The sequence below is a fragment of the Ailuropoda melanoleuca genome, chromosome 9, assembly GCF_002007445.2.
Source record: "Ailuropoda melanoleuca isolate Jingjing chromosome 9, ASM200744v2, whole genome shotgun sequence".
Taxonomy (NCBI): domain Eukaryota; kingdom Metazoa; phylum Chordata; class Mammalia; order Carnivora; family Ursidae; genus Ailuropoda; species Ailuropoda melanoleuca.
This window is the reverse complement of record NC_048226.1, coordinates 45,192,085-45,217,382: the sequence shown is the minus strand read 5'-3', so window position 1 is coordinate 45,217,382 and position 25,298 is coordinate 45,192,085. Positions and strand designations below refer to the sequence as shown.

At 41.0% G+C, this 25,298-nt stretch overlaps 1 protein-coding gene across 2 annotated transcripts in view; it reads right to left on the bottom strand.

The window, feature by feature from the left end:
• Positions 1-249: 249 nt before the first annotated feature.
• Positions 250-25,298, bottom strand: part of KCNB2 (potassium voltage-gated channel subfamily B member 2) — a 403,461-nt gene continuing 378,412 nt past the window's right edge. For both annotated transcript variants that reach the window (XM_034668194.1, XM_002922801.4), the window contains exon 3: positions 250-11,075. In XM_034668194.1, coding sequence (XP_034524085.1) covers positions 8,916-11,075 — 2,160 coding nt within the window. In that variant the 3' untranslated portion in view covers positions 250-8,915. The remainder of the gene's footprint in view (positions 11,076-25,298) is intronic.

Sequence of the window (25,298 nt, the reverse complement as noted above, 5' to 3'; positions counted from 1 at the left end):
CGTCTGCCTTTGGCTCAGGGCGTGATCCCAGAGTCCCAGGATCGAGCCCCACATCAGGCTCCTCTGCTATGAGCCTGCTTCTTCCTCTCCCACTCCCCCTGACTGTGTTCCCTCTCTCGCTGGCTGTCTCTCTTTCTGTCAAATAAATAAATAAAATCTTTAAAAAAAAAAGATTTTATTTATTTATTTGAGAAAGTGAGTGAGAGAGAGAGAGCATGAGCAGTGGGGAGAGGTGGAGCGGGGTGGGGAGCAGACTGCCCGCTGAGCAGGAAGTCCGATGTGGGACTCTGGGATCTTGACCTGAGCTGAAGGCAGATGCTTAACCAAACGAACCACACAAGTGCCCAAAATATTCTCTATTTTAAAGTGACAGTGAGTGAAAATCTACATTTATACTCACACACATTTAAAAGTTTGAGTGTTTAGAAAGCCACAGAAAAATTTTAGAAGACTAAGTAATTAGTGGCAAATGTGAGTTGAATGATTTCTTCTGGAATATTTTCAAAAAAGAAAATGAATACCTCCTGTCCAGTGTTGTACGAGGTGCTTTACTATATACCATCTGGTTTAATTTATAATAGTACTTTTTAAAAGACTTAGAGTAAAATGAGAAATATTAATTTCAAAACCACCTAAAGATATTTTTTTTACAAAGAATTAAAAAGATATCTTAATCCAAATTTGATTGATTTCTAATTGGATGTACAGCAAAGTACAATATTTTGAGATGGTCTTTTCTTCACCCCTAATATCTTTTACTGAAGTTCTGTTTAAATCGTTATAACAGTTTTGGCCAAGAACCATGTAAAAACTACCAGAGTAATATCAATTTTCCCCGATTGAAATGTTTGCTACCACTAAAAATGAAAAGGGTAATATTGGTATTTTCCTTTTTGGATACTGCCCTGAAAACAGACGCACTAATCGGTTGCCCACAGAAATTTAGTGGAAAATGCATTTAGGATGGTATCTGGTGACAAATCAGTGAGGTAGACACCACCTTTCTCATCAACTTAGTTATTTACCTTTGAAGCTCAAGAACTTATTAGAGGATTTAAAAAATTATTCTTTTGTTAACAGGGGGAGAAAAATACAGCGTCATTGCTTTGACGGTCAGACCATACTATTACACTGTGTTGACAGTTCCTAAGTCCTCAGGCTTCTCTGAGCACCTGGACAGCTTCCTGTTAGTCTTAGCTTTGGGCTTTAAGTTGCTATGGCTAATGGCTCCATTGGTCGTGCCCTTGACTTGAGACCAGAAGTTCTATAGTCAGGCAGACCCTAGGAGAGGATTGCTGGCGGGCGCTGCCGACAGGAGAGGAATCAAAAATCTGGATGAGCGGGATCTGAGTTTGATCAAACGAATCTGTTTCCAAACCAGGATGGTGAGACTTGAGAAGAAGGTAGAAGGGAGTGAGGTCAAGTCCCTTCTACAAATGGTTTCCGTTGTACCCTGGGCACTGTAGGTACTGTTAATAAGTTGTCCAATAACTTCCCCTTTGAACATGTTTCGCGCTTATCCTTACTTCTTCAAACAAAACAAAGAAGCAAGCAAACACACAAGCAACAATATAAAACAGAAAAGCTTTCAGGTTGAAAACAAGGTGCCAAGAGCAAGGCATAGTCATTATGCTGTCAAATGAAAGATTATTAAAAATGCTTCAGTGTGCTAATGGCACCTTATATTTGCTTAATAAACCTTTTTTATACATTCACTGTTGAATTTTTAATGGTTTAATATAATACCTTTTTAAAATTGCATAAATTTGAAACTTGGCTATTGTATGACAAACCATAGTGTTTCGTAAGTTGCAGGGTTTTTTTTTTTTTCTTTCTTTGGCTTTGAACTAAATAGGAAAATTTTGCCAATTCTTTAGTGAGATTTTCATACCATATATATATTAATTTTGGCAATCGCATTTTGTTGGAGAAGTGCTTTGGTTAACATTAGTACATATTACTTTCTATGTATCTGTTTCCTTTACAAAAATCCTCCTAATTAAACATTATGATGTGAGTATTTGCAGGTTGAAATCAGCCTAACCCATATGCTGCAAATAAGAATGTTAGAAGTAACTTGGTTTAAAGATGGCAGAAATCTGGCTGTAATAGAATTTCTGGCCAGCACCCACAGGTGTCTCTTGGGAGTTTAGAAACCATCTATTTTTTCACTGGGGTCAAGTCAGGGGCATTTCGGGTTCTATTTGTAAACTTCAGGAAGAATGGAGACTGTGGGTTTTGGAGTTAATCAACCGAATGACTTTATCTTCACAGGTTCATGATTCTTAAAAACAAAAACCACTCTTTTGAGTTCTCTCTCACTTCCTGCTCATCGTGGAAAGGTCAAAGTAGCATTTACCATGTCGTCAGAGTCCACGTTAGGGCACCGCTAAATATTTAGCCAAACCTGTGATTCTGTTTTGATTTGGAGGCGGTAGGTAGCTATATTCTGAAAGTGCTGTGCAGAAAGTAGCAACAGTCTTATCAGATATTTTGGAATAAGAAAAAGAAAACTGAGAAGTGATCACTGAAAAAACATCTAGGATGTAGTTGTGATTTTTGGCTACGTGCACGCATAACGGAAGGTGTAAAATGGTAGAAAACTTTCTTTCAGGGCCTCATTACCGCTTCCTTTCCGGGCAAATGGAGAATTCCACTGGCTCTCAGACCGACAACTAGAAGGCACTCAACATGGAGAATCAACAGCAGATGGTAGCCCGTGACGTCCTTTCTGGAACTGCGTGTCTACCTCTGGTCTGTTTTCACGATTCTGTGTCTGTTTCTCTGAATCTTGATTTTGAAAGTCTATTTTTATTGTTTGGTATGCCATTTCAAAGCCTTTTTAGGTTAAAGTGAAACAAAAATAACTAAAAGAAACACCATTCGACATATCGTTTGCCATTACTGCCCATTGCGGATGGGAGAGCTACTTGTTTGGACTGGCATTAGATTTTCATCAGACCAGCAGGTTGTGATGGCTTCTATCACAGCATGTAGGCTGAGATTTTTAAAAAATCAAACAGAACAGTTATGAGAGTATAAAAACAATGATTTTCAACATCATTTTTGCTAGAATCACATTTCCTTTGGTGGAAGAGGGTACTATCTCCATTGAGATACACTGTCACTAGGCTTCAGACAGCTACTATGATTTTAAACATGTATGTGTAGAAAGCGTATGTGATGGTCATTCAGATCCTAGAGTAGGGAATGAAATACGTAATTCGAGTCTGAGGGAACATAAAAATGGGTTATAGGAATTCTCAGACTACAAATTCAAACATATCGCCATATTATTTCCAGCTCACACTGTGGGATTGGATTTCACTTGGGAATATAATCTCTTTAAATATGAAATCTCTTCTAGACTGTAAAATTGAGGGGATAAACTGTGCATAAATTAATTTCTGGCCCATGGTAGACAATAAATGTTAGTTGAATGAAATATTTTATCACAACAATCTGGTACTGGTTATATCATAAGAAATAATTTCTTCAGGAGAGAGATTAAACTTGGAATGATGGTCTCAATTGTGAATTTCATGTCAATAGTAAATCTAAATTTTATAAAAGCATATACACATGCCTAATATACATTTCTCTGCTTAAAAAACATGTTTAATTTACTCACACATTTCTTTTTCTTCCTTCTTTTTTGTACTTGTATCTTTTGCTGGCCTTGGGTTGTCTTATTATTAAAGAGAATCTCCCCCACCTCACTTTATAGGTATTTTTGTAGATTAAAACCCCTTGAGATTTAAGAAGGAAGGGATTATGCATTAATGGTAATGGTAAATAAGGATTTATGCAGTTAACTCAGGCTGTTTTTAAAAAGGCAAGTAGAAGAAATGGTTATTGAAACCAATAGCGTTACATTGCAGGATAGCATTACATTACAGTAAGCATTAAATTCAATAACACAGAACCAAGCTTTTGGAGTTGGGGCCTTTCCTCTTTCCTATTAGGGATGGGCTTGGAGCATTTCCATTTTTTACTTAGATTTTGTAGAGTATTCTTTTTCTTTTTCTTTCTTTTTCTTTTCTTTTCTTAGTTCTGTTTGGGTGAGGACAGTGGCAGTGGAAGAATATCTAATGTATTTTCAAAGTCACATGGATCTGGTGAATAAATCCCTTGAGTCAAGCTATATAATAGAATTTTAAATATCTTCAATTTAGAAATTCAGAGGGCTAAACAAAGAATAGTGATATATAGCTAAAACGTTGCCTGTAGTTAATGGGAAGTAAGACAAACCATAAAAATGGTTTGTTTTTAACCACATAACGGTCATCAAACTATTAAAATAGAAAATGTGTTACAGACTTCCACTGGTATTAAATCTTGCTCTAGTTATTAGTGATAGACCATTACTAGCTATTTTGACAAGCATTATATCTAATTAAAAAATTATTTTACGATTTGTCAGATAAAGAGGAAAGACAACCCATAACCTCACTCAATCAGGTTAACAGTTTGTTATCTCATGTAAATCTAAATTGTGACTCAAAAATAATTATATATCAGACTTCCATTTATGCCATCTGTCTATTTCTTAGAAAAACAGTTTGCTGGAAAAGCATTTCACTTGTTCTTGTCATCTGCTTCTCCGGTTTGATAATCGAGTGATTTTTTTTCTATACTCAGAAGAGACATTTTTCAGTAACCCAAATGATCCTCAGCCTGGCTGTAAATGGCCCAGGCAGTAAGCTCCATGAGGACAAGGGCTGTACCCTAGCACCAAGCAGGGTGCCTTCTGTGGAATACAGAGGTGCTCACCTCGCATTTAGGGGTTTAATACCTAGTATTGAGTAATATAGGGGTGCTTACCTAGTATTTGCTGAATGAATGAACAATGAAATGGCAATTAAATTCAGTTCGACAACATTTTTGAAATTAGACTAGAAGTAGTTCTAAAATTCTACTTGTTTTTGTTTCAGAAAATCAGGTGGCTTCCTTCAGCCCTCTTCCTGATATGTATGTCATGTTACATCATGAGCTATGAATTCTTTTCTTTCACCCAAGGGTGTGGCTCTTATGACCAGAATTCTAAATTGGCAAACATTTGTATTGAAGATGGTCAGTGTCATTTGTCTTCAGTCATTACCATTTGGCATGATTCACTGCTACTTTCAGCAAACTTTCAGCATGGCTATAAATGCACCTCCAGGTTTTGTTTTGTTTTTTTTTTTTAACATAATTTCAGGTACTAATAGGAAAAAAACCTAACGAAACATACTCTGGTATGTTGGAATGACGGACTTGACACCAGACGATATGAATGAAGCCAGGTTCTACTATTCGCCAGTGACCTGTGTCAATTTGAACAAAATGCATAACCTCTCTGGTCCTTTACTGATAAATAATACCTAATTCAGAAGGCTGCTGTGAGGATTAAGTTCAAGAAGAAACTGGAAGGTACTCTACATCCATAAGGCTTTCTTTCCCCTATTCAAATTCCTAGAGAAAATAGTTGAGTTGGTGGCTTTCCCCAGCCTGTGTCTGCATGAGAATGAGACTGTTTTGACAAGAAATTAATGGGAACAGATACTTGGCATATACTCTCCTTGTTACCAGATCTAGTCATATCAGGATAACGCTTGATCTAATTGCTTGCTTCACAGCAGTTGGTTTTGCCAGAGTGGAGAAATTTCTAGTGGAAATATTTAGAGACAAACTAGATCAACTCCAGGGCCTCACTGACTGATGTCACTCTTGTATTTGTGATCCAAGACATTTATCCATGTATCCATTTCCTGACTTTCATGATTGATCTCAGTCTTTGAGCTAAGATGATCTTGTGGCCGTTTGCACTGGTTGTTAAGATAGCTAGAAGAATCAAATTAACCATTCTTGAGATCGTGTTATTCTGAGTTCATTCAAATATTCTCTACTCACTGACATTCGTCCCTGGGTCACTGAGCTAGCTCCCGGTGAGTACCCATTCCCCGTAGCAGAAACCTCCAGCGCGCCTGAAGGAACCAGTCTATGTTCCCATCATCCATGCAGTGCTTCTTAAACTAGGGACATATTTTCCAAGGGGTACAAAAGAGGTATATGAAGTTATAAGAGTATCAATTTTACTAGTCGATAAGCAATATAAAACATCAGTTCTTTTATATTGAAACATATGGAGTAAAATGCAGCATTTACATGAATTTTTAATGTAAAAATAAGACTTCAAAAGAATTCTGTGCTTGGTATATTTGCAGACCATTTCAGGCATACACAACGTTCATTCTCTGCGTCAGCTGCAGTTCATTGGAAAGGTTTAGGAAGTGCTGCAGAAGTGCATTCTGGGAGCCCTTGGTTCCCAAACTGCCTCCCTGTGAAACAACAAAGTCAGTTTTTGTTTTGTTTTGTTTTGTTTTGTTTTTGTTTTTGTTTTAGAGGAGCATTTTATTTTTCTCCTAGCTGAAGACTTTTGGCTCAGAGGGGCTAAGAAGAATGGAAGGTTAAGCTTCCCATAAAATGTTCTTGAAAATTCTTTGAAACTTAAAAAAAATATTAAAAGGAAAAAAGTTTTTAGGGAAAATGATTCCAGGGTGGAATGTCTAGATTCCTTGTCTAGGCAAGATTTCTAAGATTAAGCGTTCTGGAGCAGGGTTCTAATAGACACATGAAAGTGGGCATTAGTGAACTATCAGGGCAATAAGACAAATCCACCTGTGCAGGCAGATAAAAGAAAAAAATTGAGATTCAAAAATACAGAGACATTAGAAAATAACTGCTTTGTAAGAGTATGTAAAGAAAATGATTTTCATAACTTATTTGCTATTCATCTAACAGCAGACATACCTGTTTGACTTGAAAAACTACATGTAGAAAATTCGAACACTCTAGATTTACAAAACCAGATCAACATTTCATTTCAGACACTGAAATAAGTATGAGGACTGCAAATATCAACGGCTAATGACCATAAACCCTTCAAGGTTATGTCTTGAGGCAAACATGAAACCCATTAAGGAATTCTAAGCACAGTGAAAGAGAAACATTTAAAATTGTTTTTAACAGTAGGGATGTTTGGATTTCAGCTAAGATCAAAACTTGTTTTCTTATCTGAGATATAATGACCAGATTCAGTTAATAAATGTCATTCCTAAAGCCTTAAATTCTAAACATTTGGGTTGTCTTTTCCCAGTGTTTTTATCGTATTTTAAAAAATAGAATACAATTTAGAATTTGTTTTTTCTTTAAACAAAAGTTGCGCTTTAAATTTGGTCCGGAATTTTCCCAACTCTTTCTATGAACCACACACACACACACACACAGACACACACACACACTCTCACATACACGCACGGGCACACACACGTACAAAATGCATTACGCTGAGGCAAAACTTGGACATTCCTGAGAGACCAAGGAATCGTATTAACTTGAAGTCTTAAGGGACCTGAGAAATAATTCTCTCTTGGGTTTATTGGGGTAAAACTGAGACTAAGAAGTTTTCAAGGCTTAACCAGAATCACGCATCTGGTAGTTGCGGATCTGGAATGAGAGCCTTTATTTCCTGCGAAGCAAAACGGATTCAACCGACCTGGGTGCTTAGCACAGACTTCACCAACAGGGTAACCACCAGCATGTATCTTAACTCCTCTGGATTTCAGTGTTTTCAGTCGAAAATGCTGGAAGTGCCTTTCAACAAGGGTATTCCTGATGAAGCTTGAGGACGCTGGGAACGTGAGGGGGTGTTTCTAGTTGCTGCTAATGGCTGCAGGTGCCTACCAGCCTCCGTAGGGCTCTTCGAGTTGCGGTGTTCCCTCCCCCCACTGGGAACTATGGGGCGACCCCTTACCAGCCGAGAACTCTTTTTATGGTAACTCATTTCTGAACCCAACTAACTATGTGGGGGTGGCGGTCTCACTTAAATAGCTTTGCTTTCAGTTTGTCAAAAGTCACTTTTTGGAATTCCCGTTTTGGCATATCTGCATTCTTTAGATAGCAAAGTTTACGTTGGCTTCAAGTGGAAAATACCGTCATCTTTCGATGGTGAACATACAACTTAAAAAACAAAAAACAAAAAACCCGATTTCCAAATGTGGAGAGACATTAAAAAAAAAAAAGTTTAGTTGTATGATATAACCTTTGACATATTTTCAGGGTTTTAGGCTGTGGCAAAATTGGATATGTAATTGGCAAAATTTCAAGCTTCAATTCCAAATTTGTCGATATCTGGTCATTAAATCTTGCCTATTTGCATGACTTATAAATAAAACCACAAGTGCCACAAGTAAGCAGAAGCACAAAAGAAAAATGCACTCTATGGATTATATCACAATAAAAATACTGTATTCCTTTAAACAAATGTACTTTTAAGAGCTTTATAACCCAAAGCAAGATATGTGAGATGGTTTAAGAAGAGGTTGCAATTTTGCAACAAGAAGTCTGTACAGCTCCTCCAGGCAGCTGTGAAGGAAGGTGTCTGTGTCTCAGAAACTTGTTTCCATATGTTCTTGACAATTTTGCATCCTGGGTCCCATTATTTACAAAGTTAGGCATTTTGCAAGCTCAAAGCACCTTGGTCCTCATAATTACGAATGCATGCAATGACATTTCATCCTTTCATGTGCAAATTCTAAAATTCATTGTAACAGAAAAGTTAAAAGTTGAAAATCTGTCTACAATTTGAAATGAAAGGATCAAAAATGTCAGACATTGCAGAATACTGGTTCCTAATAGAGCTCTCTTTATTTGTTCACTGTTCCTCAGTCATTTTTGTTTGTTACAAAATGCAGTCTTGACTCTTTATTTAAACAGTACTTAAACTAAACTGCTCATGCCATGCAAAAATAACATTTTATGCACTTTTTTTTGTGGGGGGCCTCCCATGTTTTTAGTTCACAGGCATTATTACCGCATTTTTAAGAAACAAGTTTTATTATTATTATTATTATTATTATTGCTTTTGTAACTAGTCACATGCTGGTTTCACGTGTGGGACAATAACCTGTGTCTCCCGGGCTGGAATGAATTTCTGGGGCAAACAAGTGGTTTTCCATCTTGCACCCTTCTTGACTATTGTCCTTTTTTACTTCCGCCACAGCATGGTAAATGTCCTGCCTACAGTTGTGACTTGTGTCCTGGGGGGAGGAAGAGCCCCCACAGGCCTCTTCTCTCAAAGGGTCTCTTCCATCACTACTAGGTTTATCTGAAAAGCAGTTTGGGCTGGAGTCAGCCTGCTTGTCCTGCCTGGGCCCCTGGAGCTGTAGGAAGTCATCGTCTTCGCCAGTGTCTATTTCCGTGAAGCTCCTCCTCTCTCTTGACGAGAAAGGAAAGAGTTTCTGCTTGGGAAACCGAGGGGTCAGCCCTTTGGAAGGTCCCTGACAGTGTGCGGCTACCTCAGCGCCCAGCAAGGGTCTGTCTCCCTGGGAGGGGGTTTCTTCGAGGAGGATGGTGCTGATGAGCTGGGGGGTGGTGAGTGAAAAGTCAGCCGTCGTGACCGGCAGGGGCCTGGCTGTGCTGGGCGGGGTCTGGGGGGCACTGCCTCTGTTTTCCTTAAAGTTCACTTTGAGCGATCTGGATTTCAGGGGGTTGCTGCCTTTCAGCGAACTCTTAGGGCTCTCGGAGGTGCCGTCCGACTGCAAAGTGCCGTGGAGCCCACTTTGGGAAGCGCCGGCCTCGAGGCTCACAGTTATGTCGACTGGAGCGTATTCCAGGATGGCGTCCCTGGCCCCGGGCCCTTTCTCTCTGCTTAGTGTTAGAAATGGGGGCCCCCTGGCTCTTTGGTGCTCTTCCGTCGCCGTGAGGTCGGGTGGGAACTTCATCTGCAGGTGGGAGGCGGACAGCGGCGGCAGGAGCGACCTCTCGGTCTCCGTGAAGTCGGTGGCACAGCTGGTGAAGCTGTCTATGCTGGAGGTGCTCTTCATGTCCACGATGACCTCGGTCTGTGCCACGGCCAGCTGCTCCTGCGGGCAGACCACTTCGGCCATTTCTATCTCCTCCTCGTACGCAGACGGCCTCTCGGGCTGCTCCTGGCCGTCGGGGTTCGGGTGAGCGTGCGGCTGTGTCTTGGTGATCTCGTTGTACAGCATCTCCAGCTTCTGGGCACTCAGGTGCTGCGGGCTGGAGGAGGAGGTGTGGTTCAGCTGCTCGTGGGAGTCTTTTTGGCTGACCTCCTGGTACTTGTTCTCGAAAGATTTGTTGGAGCTCGTCTCCGACAGCGCTTTCCTGGCCCACTTCCAGCGGCTTGGAGACAGGTGATTATCATCCGCCGAGTCCTTGGTACTGGCTGACTCTCCTGCCTTCTCCACGGCCACGTCGATCAGTTCCATGCTTCGGGCAAAGGCATCTTTCAAGTTCATAGAAACAATGCTTCCGTTCCTCTTGGCCCGCTCAAGAGCCTCTCTCCTTTTAATTGCCTTCTCCTGGCGTTTCTGCTCCTTGTAAAACTCAGAAAAATTATTCACGATGATTGGGATGGGAAGAGCGATAACCAGAACCCCCGCAATACAGCAGAGGCCTCCCACGATTTTCCCTAATAACGTTTTCGGGTAAATGTCACCATAGCCCACGGTGGTCATGGTGATGGTGGCCCACCAAAACGACGCGGGGATACTGGTGAACTTGGTAGCATCTTCATCCTTCTCAGCAAAAAATACCAGGCTGGAAAATATCATTATCCCCATGGCCAAGAATAAGATCAGTAAGCCCAGTTCGTTGTAACTCCGTCTGAGGGTGAACCCCAGAGACTGCAGGCCTGTGGAATGTCTGGCGAGTTTCAGGATCCTGAGGATACGCATGATCCGGAAGATCTGAACCACGCGCCTCACGTTCTGGAACTGCAGCACGCTCTTGTTGGACTCCGTGAGGAAGATGGTGACGTAATAGGGCAAGATGGCCAGCAAATCAATGACATTTAGAGGGCCTTTAAAGAACTTCCACTTATTTGGTGAGGACAGGAAGCGTAAGAGGTACTCCATGGTAAACCAAGCAATACACACAGCCTCCACATGGGCCAACTGGGGGTTGTCGTTGGGTTGTCCGAATTCATCCACCGCCTGCAGCTCTGGCAGCGTGTTGAGAGACAGGGCGATGGTGGAGAGCACGATGAACAGGATAGACACGATGGCCAAGATCTGGAAAAGAGAAGGGAGTCCAAGTTAGCAAGTCCTCTTTGTTGCGTAGGCAGCTGGGAGACATTTGGATTCACTGTTCTTTCGATGATATGAATTGCTCAAAGATATTCCAGGAAGGTAACTTTATAGCCTAAAATTCTCTAACTAATGCAAACACATTCACTTTTTATGAGTTCATCTCACTTAGAAGCCCAATGTAGTACCCATTTAAATTCCAGGGCCTAAGCAATTTGACCAAAATAATCCATCCCCCACCCCTGCTTTTGTTCTTGTGTGAGTAACCATCCTTTGGAATCGCTTTGGGGAGCAATCTCACTTCTCTTAGTTTTGCTATTTTTCCCTCTAAGCCACCTGGTTTGTGTTTCTTTAAGTGAATTGCCTGACATGCCACATATGCTAGACAGAATTCATGGTTTCTAGAAGTTTTATTCTACAACTAAAACCACGAATGCCGACCTACACACGAGAGAGAATACAGCACTCAGTGCAACAATGCTTCTCGTACGACCAATACCATTTATGTGGTAAGCACTGACGGCAGAACCAAATCAGGAGAGCCTTCATCCTGGGATGTGGGGACTTCCGGCCAGCCTCATGGGGGAAAGGAAGAGCAGAGCTAACTTCATTCAGTCAAGGAAGGTTTCATAAAGAAGATCTTGTTGACCACCCATGATGATTTTGGTGCAGGGCAGACATTTTAGGTGGAGGAAAAAGCATGATGTCAGATGTGGCAGGAAAGAGGAAAAGCTCAGGGAGAACTGAGAAGATGGGATGACAGGATTTTAGTCAGTCTGAGCTCTGAGCCTGGCTTTATCGCTTCCTGTGTGACCTCGGGCACGTTTTTAATCTCTCATTGTCTCAGTTTACAAATCTGTAGAACAAAGACAATGGTCATAGCTGTTTCATGGTTGTTGTGAAGATTACATGACACACAAATATTGTCAAATAAATGAAAGGCACTCGTATTATTAAGAGACTGAAATGAACAGGACTTCAGTCTGGAAAGACAAAGGCCAAGAACAGGTATGTGGGAAATCTGTGAAGACATTCACCATATAGGCAGCCCAAGTAGGGATTTCTTTATAAGGCGGAGATTTATAAGACCAAGCATGAAGGTTTGAGAGCCAGGGGAGGAAGCACTTTTTTGCTTAGTAAAGACTATGCATCTGGGACCCATACTTCTTGGTGAAGTAGGAAGCCTCTCTTAGCTAGATTAGGTCTGGCTTGGCTTCATCTGACCTTTGTCGGTGATCTCGGGAGCTGCCATTGGTCTCAGTTATTATAGGTTGCTCCGAAAAATATCCTGACAGTGACTATTTAATTTAAAAATGTAGCATCCAGTAAACGTTTCAAAGGACAATGATTAAGCAGCTTGAGATCCCACAGCCCAGTGAACCTGAGATCATGAAGAAATTAGTTTGCTTCTAACTGACAGCAGGACTTGTAAACGAGTCTTCTGTTCTTTCTCCTTTCATTTTCCTCTCTTTACTCTTGTAAATGTCTCTTCTTCTGGGTTACTCTCCTGACCCTTTCTCCTCATATGCCTCCTTTATACCTTTCATTGTATTTTGTTCCTGTTCTTCCAGCTTCTATCTTTCCCCTCTAATCTCTAATAAGTAAATTTGCAGTATAATGTATTTCAGAGTGCGCTGCAGATATTGAATGAAGATTTGCGGTTCCTTAACTTAAAGTACAGTATTTTACTATTAGTATTTTATGTATTTTTCTTGAACAAAACTAAGGTAAGTACTTTTTACTTGAGTATACTTCAGAATTTCCTTGCAAACCGTGGATCAATGAATCACCGTAGAAAAAAGGTTCTCTTCATCCTATTCTAAGAGATTGTGGAAGCTAAAGTTAGAAAGCCTCCCCGAAGGTTTAGATAAATCCGTGGATAATGGATTCAGAGGATTTACTGAGGGCAAGCTGCGAAAGCTCATCTTGAATCTTCACCCACAGAGGCCAATGGCAGGGTGACACTGACAAAATTCTGCCACTACGATATTCCTTAGGAAGCATTGGTCAGGTCCCATCCATTCTTATGCTCTTACCATGAGTAACCAGGTCCCTCTCCTTTCTAGAAGGTCATACTGTCATATAACAGGTATATTATATCCAGTGGGCATTTTAAGTGCTAACATTGCTGCCATCATTCTTGTTCTGACAATCCATATTCTAGATTTTCCGTATCTTATCTGTTCACCTGCCCATTTTGGATGCATCTTCCTGATGCTTATCACTTCAAAGAGCAAGGAGAGAAGTAGAAATACAAATGACACCATTCCATTATCTTCCAACCCTTTTGGACAAAGAACAGAAGTGGATGGTCCAAGGTGGGCCTTCAGTTTTCCTTGACTCCATAATCACAGCTAAACTGTAGGTCATTTAACTTGGGTAGCTAACTTTGGGAAATAATGAAACACTGTTTAGTACTAATGCAGTCTACAGTCAACCGCAACTTAACACATACGGCTACATTTTATACCTGGAAATTCAGCACAGGCACAATATGATCTGATGTACATTTTTTCCCCGCCCCCCAAAGATTCATTTATTGAATGGGAGAGAGAGGGAGTGGGGCAAAGGGAGGGGGAGAAAGAGTCCCAAGCAAACTCTGTGCAAAGCATGGAGCCTGATGTGGGGCTCAATGTCATGACCCTGAAATCATGACCTGAGCCAAAACCAAGAGTCAGATGCTTAACGACCGCGCACTCAGGCCTCCCTGGAGTACATTATTGAAGGAAAAGAATAACTACAGGAAAAAAACCAAACACTCAAGCTCTTAGCAACCCTATATTTGTGTTATAGAAACCATAGGTACTGAAGTGCATTATTTTCTGCCTCAAGTTCAAATTTAATCTGTCAAAATCCATTTGCTTTCAGTTTAGAGAAATGGCTTATTTTAAATATCTGTGAAGCTTGGAGTTTTCCCAGAAAGACAGTGCTGTAGACAGATTATTCAATATATACCAAAGATGATGTGTAGGACAATAAGCCAAATGGGAGTTTATTGTTTTATTGCAGAGTTTTAAAACAAAATAAATATAATAAATGTGACATTTTGCACTAAACTACAGGATATACTTCTAAACATGGATATTTTTTAGTACAGCAAATCCTACTGCATTTAGGCATTGCCTCTTTGATCCTAACTATGCACAAGTTAGATTTTTAATTCCCATCACCTCTACCAACTGTCTGTCTCTCTCAGCTCTAGCAAGCGGACTTCGGCTTGCACATGGCAAATGAAGTGGGCACGGAGAAACTGCAAACAATTATCTGGGTGAGATTGGCTAACTCCCCTGGAGATTTGCATTAGATCATCTCCACAGTCCCTTTCACCTCTCGCATGTGATGATTCTTTCTAAACCACCACATTTTGCTAATTCCAGTCATGTCTGCAAACCAAACCGAGGACAAGTCACAACGGATCCTGTCATTTGGCTGAATAGCCAAAATACACTTTTGTTGCTGAAGAAATGAAAAGTCAAATGAGAAGACTTTGAAAGCTATTGCACTGTTATGTTCCAAGCATTTAGTTACTGGGAATAGACTGTCTTTCTGGATAAAACTTTCCTTTAAATCACCTGGATCATGATTAATTCTTCACATAAACACAGAAATTCACAGGATCACATGGAGTTAAGAGGGGGACTGCTAGCACTTGCAGTAATAGGTACCAAAGATTGGTTGCCTAGATATCTGTTTGTGAGAGGAAGTAAGGCGGTTGGAGGCTTGCCTCAATTGTACCAACTTATTGATATTATAGCCTCTGAAGGGATACAATGGTATTAATGGGTATTCTGTGGTGGAAAGAACACAGGACAGGGAATGAAAACATATGTTTCCACCTCTGCGGGCTACTTAGACAAGCCAGTTCCCTCTCTGAGCTTCGGTTGCCTTATTTGCAAAATGAGGTGCCCCACATTTGCCTCGCATGCCTCACAGGGTTGTAAAGGATCAAACTAGATCGTGCACATGAAGCATCCCATAAAATGTAAAGGGGGATAGAAATGCTGGAGATGTGTCTGGACAAAGCCTTCAGCCAGGATCAAGAGGAAATAAAAAATACTTAGACTGTTTATCCCCCATTTAGATACAATTTCATATCTGCTTTAAAGTCACTGACATTCCACACTCCACGAAAACACATGGAAACTTCTGTGCCTTGCACTGAGGGTCATTGCAGGTATACTTTCTCTCCCCTCTCTTCCCTAACCTCCCCTTCCTACCTTCATAAATGTATGCTGAAAGGTGAAAGTCACAAGCTCTTAACTACATAGCATTCCTGCTTTCTCTTCCTATCGGGATATAACACATTAAACAAACAAACAAAAAAACCTGATCAGCAATAGAAAACAGCATGGAGAACGTGATGATGAGAATTTTCAGGAGAGAACCAGCTTATTTAAACTGACAGCAAGGAAAAGCCCTGTGACAAACATTATTAGGAGCACAAACAATTTTCCACTTTCACAAAAAGGACAAAGCATGAGCATATAAGCCAAACTTTAAACCATTTGTCGAGGGAAGAGGCTAGAAGTTCGTTGGAGTATCATGACTTTCATCCACTGATCTGCTCTTTCTAGCTATTTCTCAGGATGCTATCGACCACAGCAAACCAGAAAGGAAATCCTTTGCTCTTTGATCTAAGTTTGCTGTTCTAGCTTTCATATTCCTAGAACACATGGTCTGCTCCTCTCCCTTAGTTGACTACTAGTTCTTTTTTCTTCAAAATGTTCCCTTGGCCCTCCCAGGACAAGTACCTTAAGTACCCTCAGCTGATTCGCACACAATGAAGCATGAAGCCCTTACGTGCTAACACCACATGACACATTGCAAAGAAGGAACATCGTGGAAAGGTTCAGGCGTTTGTCAATTATTTTGGCCCCATGGATAACAGGGACCCAGGAATTCAATCTTCCCCCACCCCCGTTTGTACACTGTAGAATGAGGGGTTCGAAAACACTTAGTCTTCCATGCCCAAGCTGAGGTCAGCTGTCCACCTGCAGAACGCCTTTCATTTGGGGTAAGGTGTGAGAAACCATCTAGTTCCACATACTATCCAATTCTTCTTTCAGTTTTTTTTTCTCACATACAAAACCACTTCTTTGAGAGAAGAGTTTTTGGTTATCTTACGATTAAAGATACTGATTTGATAGTTTCTTGGTATCTCCTGGTACAAGCTTTGTTTCACTACCCATGATATATTTCTGAATTTTCAAAGGTTAGATATTAGGAAGCAAGTTATTAGGTAAAAGGCTAGTGAAGGAAACTTTAATTATTCTTCACAGTAACTCTTCAAAGAAAGGAACAACAGTGAGATGGAGATACCTTTCATCTTACACACACTCCAGTGATTGGGTAACCTCTTTTTAGGTCATTTGTTCTTAAAAGTCTTCAGGAGTCAGAGAGTAAAGATGGAGACTGGCCAAGCCTGGCAGAAGGTGGACATCACTGCCCCTACTGGCCCCTCAAGGGTAGTGAGCACAGCTCTCCTGTTTTGTACGCTGCGGAGCCTCCCTGCCTTCCCCAAGAAAGCACAACAGAAATGTGTGGACTCTTCTATTTAGTCTGGGAATGACAGGTTTGGGGGGAGGGAGACAAGAAGAACACAGGTGGAGTGTATCCTTTGAACGGAATTTCATTTAACTTATATCTAGGCTGTAAAAAGTAAATCCTAGAACACTCTGTATGTTTCACTATGGATCTATATCTACAGTTTCACTCTCTCTCTCTGTCTGTAGAGAGAAACATACATACCTATCTATCATCTGGCTATCTGATCTACGCATATATGAGATATATATGCTTCCTGGGCATGTCATCCGCCTTCATCCCATCAGGCACTACCACGCCCCACTATCCTCCATCTGCCCAAATCCTGCCACTTCTCTGGGAAGCCCTCCCTGGCACTCCAGGGAGCAGTGGCCTCTCTCTTCTGAATGCTTTGTAGCATTTATTTTCTGGGTTTATCAGATACACAGAAGGTGTAATGGACACTTCTTGCAATTACTTGACCTCACACAGTCTCCTTGGCAGCCTTGCTTGTACTCAGAAAGCTGCCTACCCACAGGATTGGCAGATTTAAGAAATAGAAAACAAGATGCTGTTATATTTGAATCAAACGTTTGTATGGGAATACCTGTACTAAAAAAAGTATTGTTTATATGAAATTCACTAGGCCTTCCATATTTGACCTGGCAACCTTACTTCCTTGGTAAATTAATCCATTGCTCTAGCTGGCCCGATCAGATATTCTTGCTCCTGGAAACCTGAAGTGTGAACTGAGAGATTAGGAGTTGCTGGGGTGGCGTCACATTAAGGGCAGTGCTCCAGAAGGAGGAGTGACTCACTCAAATTGTGAGGGGCTCTGCGTCTGCCTTAGAACACTGCTTGCCAGTAAGCTGCCCCCTTCCAGCTTAGGCCGGCCAGGGTTTTGATCAGGTTTGGTTACACCCATAAAACAGTACAAACTTCTTAATCATTTGACAATTTCACAGGAGATAATTTTGTTTCTTGAGCAAGTTTTTAGAATTTTGGAAGGCACCAAATACCTATTTTTCATAGAATTTCTTATAATGCCTGACACAGAGCACGCAGAAGAATCAGGTTCTTAGCCACATTCTACCACTTCCATGGGGCCCAAAGTCAACCTAAAAGCTTTAACCAGCAAGAGAATTTTTTTAACAATAGAAATTCATATTACAAATTGACCATTTTACGATAATGGACTAGCTTTACAAGTTCAGCAACATAACCCCTTCCTAGGTTTAAGCTATCCTTTTTATTAATCCTTTCTTTTTTCATTATGCTGAGTAGACTGCTGTTTTCCTTTTTAACCTTATTCCTTAAGAAGCCTGCTTGAGACTATGTATTAGCTTAGGACTTCACCTTCACAGAAGGATACATTTTCTTAAACAAAAGTACTGTATTTATTCTGTGTCACTTTTTTTTTTGTTGTTGTAGTTGAGTCAGATGTGGAATTTGCAGTTAATTCAACCAGTCAATGAAGTAATAGTTCCATGTATAGATCAGGGTAGATTCATGCAATAAAACGTGAAGCCACTGAGAAGAATTAATCATGTAGGTTATCCATGAAAAAACACATACAAGAAAGACAAATGTTGTCTGACCTCACTTGTAGGTGGAATCTAAAGCAAAAGCGAAACCAATAAAACCCTCACAGACGAACAGAGAACAGACTGGTAGTTGTGAGAGGAGAAGAAACAGGTGAAGGTTGTCAAAAGGTACAGACTCCCAGTTAGAAAATAAGTCGTGCAAATGTAATGGACAGCAGGGTGACTCTAGCCCATGACACTGTGTGGCACGCTTGTTATATGGCATAGTTGCTAAGGGAGGAAATCGTGCAAGTTCTCATCACAAGAAAAATGTATTTTTGTAACTATGTGTGGTGACAGATGTTAAGCAGACTTACTGTGGTGATCATTTCACAGCGTATACAAATATCGAATCTTTATGCTTTACGCCTGAAACTAGTAGACTGCTAAACATCAATTATTCCTCAATTTAAAAAAATATACACATATGCATACACACAAACATGCACATAAACATACATACATAGAAACACATGCACACATCACTATTTCATGCAATCAAAAGTCAAGCATCACAGAAAAGAAGTAAAAACATCATAAAAGTGCAAACTTAAGAATGCTATGCATTCCATTTAAAATTTATTTACAAATGTAATTTGTTAAAATACCATATCCATATAAATAAATACACATCTTAGAGATGTGTAGGCCAGAACAAAATAAATGGAAATAAGCCTCCCTCCAGTTTTTCCTTCTTATCAACTTGCTAATTCTTTGAAAAAAATAATTCATGAAAACCTGAGGGAGAAAAAACAGATTGAACACTTAGAGTTGTTTGGACACTAGAGTATTTACAGTTGTATCCAGATTCTATAACATTCTTCCTTTTCCTATTGGAAAAATGTTTTTTTTTTCTCTAAGGACAATTTTTTATTTCTTATTTTTTATTTTTATTTTTATTTTTTTTTAAGATTTTATTTATTTATTCGACAGAGATAGAGAGAGCTGGCGAGAGAGGGAACACAAGCAGGGGGAGTGGGAGAGGAAGAAGCAGGCTCATAGCAGAGGAGCCTGATGTGGGGCTCGATCCCATAACACCGGGATCACTCCCTGAGCCGAAGGCAGATGCTCAACCGCTGTGCCACCCAGGCGCCCCATCTAAGGACAATTTTTTAAAAGATTTTATTTATTTATTCTAGAGAGAGAGAAAGAGTACACAAGTGAGCGGAAGGGGAGGGAGAAGGAGGGGGGAAGAATCTGAAGCAGACTCCATGCTCAGTACTGAGCCGGACGCAGGGCTCGATCTCACGACATCGAGATCATGACCTGAGCCAAAACCAAGAGTCGGATGCTTAACTGACTGTGCAACCCAGTTCTAAGGACAATTCTAATTATAAATCTTCTCTTTGAGAGGGAGATCTTAAAGGACGAGGAGAAGTTGCCACGCAGGAAAGGGGATAAGGGTATTACAAGCCAGGAGGACTAGGTGGGCAAATGTTTTGAAGCCCAAAACATATGGTTTGCTCAGAAAATTCCAAGTGATTTTGTATGGCTGGGGACATCTATAAGGAGGCATGGCATGGAGGAGTCCATGGCGATTTCAGGGCTGCTGTGTGTAAGGGTGTAGGCTTGTGCACTTGTCAGCTGCAGAGGGTACCAATAAAGAGACCATGTGAGTGATGGCTCCATCATTTGTGCAGTGTGCTACTTGCACGACCTTCCCATAATGGTGATTTCAGGGAACTGAGTGGTATAGTGTGATTGGATGTAGGTGGAGGCATACAGATGAGCAGGGGTGGGTGCTTCTCGGAAGTTATGGAATAGACAAATTCTGAAGGGCACTCGATGTACTGATGAAGAGTTTGGTGGGCTTCCCCCAAAGGCCAGTTTTCCTCCAAGTGTGGTCCCAGGCCAGTAGCATCAGCATTTTGTGGTAACTTGTTAGAATTGCAAATTCTCAGGCCCCACTCCATACCTACTGAATCAGAAACTCTGGGGAAAGGTCCAAAAATCTGTGTTTTAGCAAGTCCTCCAGTTGATTCTGAAGCTTGCTAAAGCTTGAGGACATTGGAGTAAGGAGTAAAAACAAAACCAACCAACCAACCAACCAAAATTTAAGCAAGGGAACAGAATGCTCAGATCTGCACTTTAAGAGAGATCACTAATTACAGTGTGTGGGGCTGACTGGGGTAGGAGAGCAACTGAAGATGGGGTAGGAGAAGGAAGGGAAGAAGAAAGGGGGGGGTAAACAGAAGGGGGAATGAACCATGAGAGACTGTGGACTCTGGGAAACAAACTGAGGGCGTCAGAGGGGAGGGGGGTGGGGGAATGGGATAGGCCGGTGATGGGTAGTAAGGAGGGCACGTATTGCATGGTGCACTGGGTGTTATACGCAACTAATGAATCATCAAACTTTACATTGGAAACCGGGGACGTTCTGTATGGTGACTAACATATCATAATACAAAATTATTATTAAAAAAAAACAAGAAGAGCAACTGAAGACAAGAGAAGTTTCTATTGCAGTAGCAATCTGGAAAGGGGTTCAAGAAGGAAGTACGTCACCAAATTATTTATGAGGTAGAATCTGAACCTCACTTGCTATGAAGATGGTGAGTCTAGGAACCCCCGTGTTTATGACTAGGTTTCCCAGGAGCACAGCAGCCCTGACACATCTCTGTGAGTATCTCATGTGGGTGGAAAACTCAGAGTGATCCTTGCCTTAAATCATCCCTTTCTTGGAAAAGAGTATTTCTTCATATAAAAAAAAAAATTCCAATAAGCACTTCAGCGTTTGGAATAGAAATAGAAAACTTTCTCTCAGAGTTAAACAACAGTTTATTGGTACATGAAAACATTATGAGACACACACTATTATTTGCCAGAGCTATTTTCTTTTATAAAATTTTACCTTAAGTGTACGTTCTGAAATCACACCGGGCAAAGACTTAGTGGCGGCACCCATTTAGACTAGCTGTTCCCTGAAAGTATGCTCGTTTGTCGAACTATTTCTCACCCACTCTGACTTCCCATTTCTGCAAGGAAGTCTTTTAAATTTTCAGATTTAAAGTGCCACTGAAACCTGGCTTTGTTCCTTGGACACCTCATTGGCCTCATCAGCTCATCAATCACCAGGAATAGAGAAATGCAAAGATTTATTTCTATCCCTATCCCCATTACCTAAAGACTGTGTCCCAGCAGTTTCAGAAAAAACAAAAAAACAAACAAAAAAACCAAAAACAAACAACAACAAAACCAAAACCCAAAATCCATAATGCAATCATTATTTTTCCTTTTAATGCATCTCTGCAGTAAACTTCTTCCGAAAAGTACTTTCAGGGTCCGCATCATCAAGACCACATCACAGAATGCCAGAAAACAGAAGACACGTGAAGGCCACGCTGAAATGGAGCAGCTCTGCCGAAGGAACTGTTAGAGGAGAGCCCGTCCAGCCAGGCCTGCCGAATCCTTGCATGGTTCGCTTTACATCTGCTCCTGGGGGCAGGCTGCTGTGGGGTCCCAGGGCCAGCCCTGATGCTTCCCTTGCACAATGACACGTGTTCTTCATGGCGTGAAGCTAAGCCTCACAAACGAGGGCCTTTATTTGAATCCAGTTTGGCTGGTTTTGACAGCAGCGATCGTGGAATGCTGTGAATGGGCTCAAGCAACATCTGTACTTCTTAGGAACTGCGGAGGTGTTTACTGGGGAGAGGGTCCTGCTGTTTACGGCTGTCTGATGTGGTCATTTCCTACCATCACACCGACACATTCTGTTCTCTGTATAGAGTCGCTCCTCGGTCCTAGCAGGAGGGCTTCATAAGGCCTTGTCAAAATGTGATCCTTGAACCAGCAGGATCACCTGGGAGCTGACTGGAAATGCAGAAATCTCAGGTCCCATCCTGGGCCTGCTTGAATCAGAATGTTTCTGCAAGATTCCCAAGGGATTCATATGCACATTTAAATGTGACGGGCTCTGAGCTAAGGCACAAAGGCATGCCATTAAAAGAATCAGTTTCAGCGGCCCTTCTACAGATTTTTAAAGTGGATCTCGGTTCTGGAAATGGGAGTGGGTTGTTATGCCCTGTGGGGCTGTTCAATAGTGTTCAGAGGTTCTGGGGTGGGTGGGCGTATTTCCTAGAAAAAAGCCTCACAGGTGATGCTAACGTGGTCTCCAATTCCTCACTGACCTCCTGTCCAGCCTGCAGTCGACAGCCATTGCTTTAAACACTTCGACCTAACACTCTTCAGCTTGACTGTAGAAAGAATGCTGGGTTAGGAGTCAGAGGACCTGACCTTCTCCCTGGGTCTGCATTACTAAAACAACCACATGACACCGAGGCAAGCCAGGAGCCACCGGTTCTCCTGATATAGTCTGGGGCTACTTGTGACAATTTCATCTACATTACTGGGTTGCAGTGATCATGACGTTATATGGTGCATGTGAGAGTGCTCTGGAGGTCGTACAACTCCACAGAAATGCCAATATTTTTACACTAACAAATACATCTTTTCCCCACGGACTCCAGGGCTCGAGGCAGAATTAGTAACTAGTCTATATTGTTAGAGGTAGAATTGTATTCTTACAACTTCCCATTTGAAGTTAGCACACTCTTCCCCTAACGTTGCCACTGAGCTCATTTCTGCGGGTGTTGCTGACTGATTTCAGTAAGTCTGGCAGAGCGAAACGTCTGATCCTTTTGGGAAGTGCATACTGGATTGAATAGTGCACTCCTAAATTCATGTACATCCAGAACCTCAGAATGTGACCTTATTTGCAGATGTAATTATTTAAGATGGAGTCATATTCAATTAGAGTGAGCCCTAAATCCAATGACTGTTGTCCTTCTGAAGAGGCCAGGAGAGATACAGAAAGACTCACAAAGGGAAGATGGCTATGTGGCAGTGGAGGCAGGAGTAGGAGTGGTCCGGATATAAGCCAAGGAAGGAATCCCAGGAATCCCGAGCAACCAGCGGAAGCTAGGACAACGCAGGGAAGGATTCCTCTGTAGAGCTTCAGAGACAGCAGGGCCCTGCGGACACCTGGATTGCAGACTTCTAGCCTCCAGAGCTGTGAGAGAATACATTTCTGTTGTTTTGAGCCGCGCAGTTTGTGATATTTTGTTGCAGAAGCTCTGGGAAACCAATATAGTCCGGTCATATTCTTCAGTGAGGGTCCAGGCTTTAGTGTGAGAGCTGAGAACACGTAAAGCCATTCCATCCATTTCCTTCAAAAGTGGATTTAATGTTATTTGCACAGGGGAGGGAAATCAAAGAGGTTTGGAACCTTTATCAGCAGGAAAAACAGTTTAATTGGGAGAAACTAAGTTGTATTTACTGTTGGAAGTAAATAGCTAGGATTTGTTAAGTAGGTAATTAACACCTGCATTCTAAAGAACAGCCCGGAACAAGTTAGAACATGTAGGTCAGAGGCTGTGGAAGTCACTTACACTGGCAGGCTGCGGGAGAAAGATAAGTAAGGAAATACTACAAAATAACTGATTAAAGTGGTAAAGCAGGCAACAAGAAATTTCTCTGATCTCAGTAAATTTAAAAGTCCAATGATAAAAGACTTTCTGTAGTGCTGGTTTAGAAGTTAGAAGTGTTGGGGAATTCTCATGCTGTTGTCTAGCTAAACCAATTTTTACAGAAAAAGCACCAGTAGGTGGACTGTGGATCCCTGTTTCCTTGTAAGCAGGTCCTTCCGAAACAGCTACCTGCGTACAGCGCCTCTTAAAAATCACTTATGTATGTATGTATGTATTTAAAGAAAACTCCACCCCTAATGTGGGTAATGTGGGGCTCGAACTCATGACCCCGATATCAAGAGCCGCATGCTCTACTGACGGAGCCTGCGATGTGCCCAGGGACAGGTCTTGTGAATAGCATTTTTCAAACTGTGAGTAGCAACCCCCTTGTGGATCATAAATCAGTTCTGAGGGTCATAACCAGCATTTAAAAAAAAGATTTATTTATTTATTTGAGAGAGAGCAAGAGAGAGTGAGAAAGAGAAAGCACTAGCAGAAAGGACAGAGGGAGAGGGAGAGAGAGTTAGAAGCACACTCTGCACTGAGGGAGACGCGGGGCTCGATCCCACAACCCTGCGATCACGACCTGAGCTGAAACCAAGAGTCCGCCACTCCACCGACTGTGCCCCCGACTGTACCCATAAACAGCATCAGAGAATATCAGGGAGGGTGAGTAATGTTTGGCGAGTGTTTGTTGAACCATAATTTCTACCCCTAAATTATGGTAATAATAACAGTTATTAAATTATACTTATTATTTTATTTTGAGGATCTATGTAAAGGTAACATGATCCTAATGTTTCCCAAGCTGAGTTTTAAATAATTCCTATGAATGGGAGACAAGGAAGGCTATCCCCGCAAAAGGACAAACTCTTAGTCTTTCAATATCACTCTGACTTGGAACTTGGGCAACTTCTCTACCTATATATAGCTTTTGTGGTCTATTCATATTGACCCTTTCTTAGTTCTGACATTTAGAGTTCCGACCTTTTATTTACTACTTTTTGTGCTTCTTTTGTTATTTGGGTTTTAAATGGATCCAAGGAGTTTACTTCATGATATTTTCTAGGATAAAGCTGCAGTGATAAATTTTCATTTATAACTAGTAAATCTCTTTTGCAAATCTTTGTTATAAAATTCATAAGGTTTTATATCTTTGTTGTGAGGAAGCATCATATATTAACTCATGCCTGGTCATTACTGCCACTTTAGGGCTTTTTATTAACCTCTGAATTAAATAATTCAAAACTGAATAGAAGCTGACATTATTGATATAGACCATTGATTGATATTGGTTTCTAAATATCATGTGGGTTTTTCAGTTAAATGATTTGTCTCAAAATAAGATAAAAGACCCGATTTTTGATTAGGTAAATGTTTATCCTGTAAGAGTTATATATGACTTAAATAGTTAACATTAGAATAATTGACTCCATCATTTTAAACTATAATCTTAGCTTATAGGTCATGTTTTGGATTCAAATCTCAGTTTATCACTCATACAAACGATGAGGCCCCTACTCTTCAGGTAACAGAGCTGGTAAGACCAAGATTAGAGCTTAAATGCATACAGCATCTAGTAGGTGCTTATTTAACAGCGGCTGACGTTATTTAGATATTCAACAAATAGTTCCACA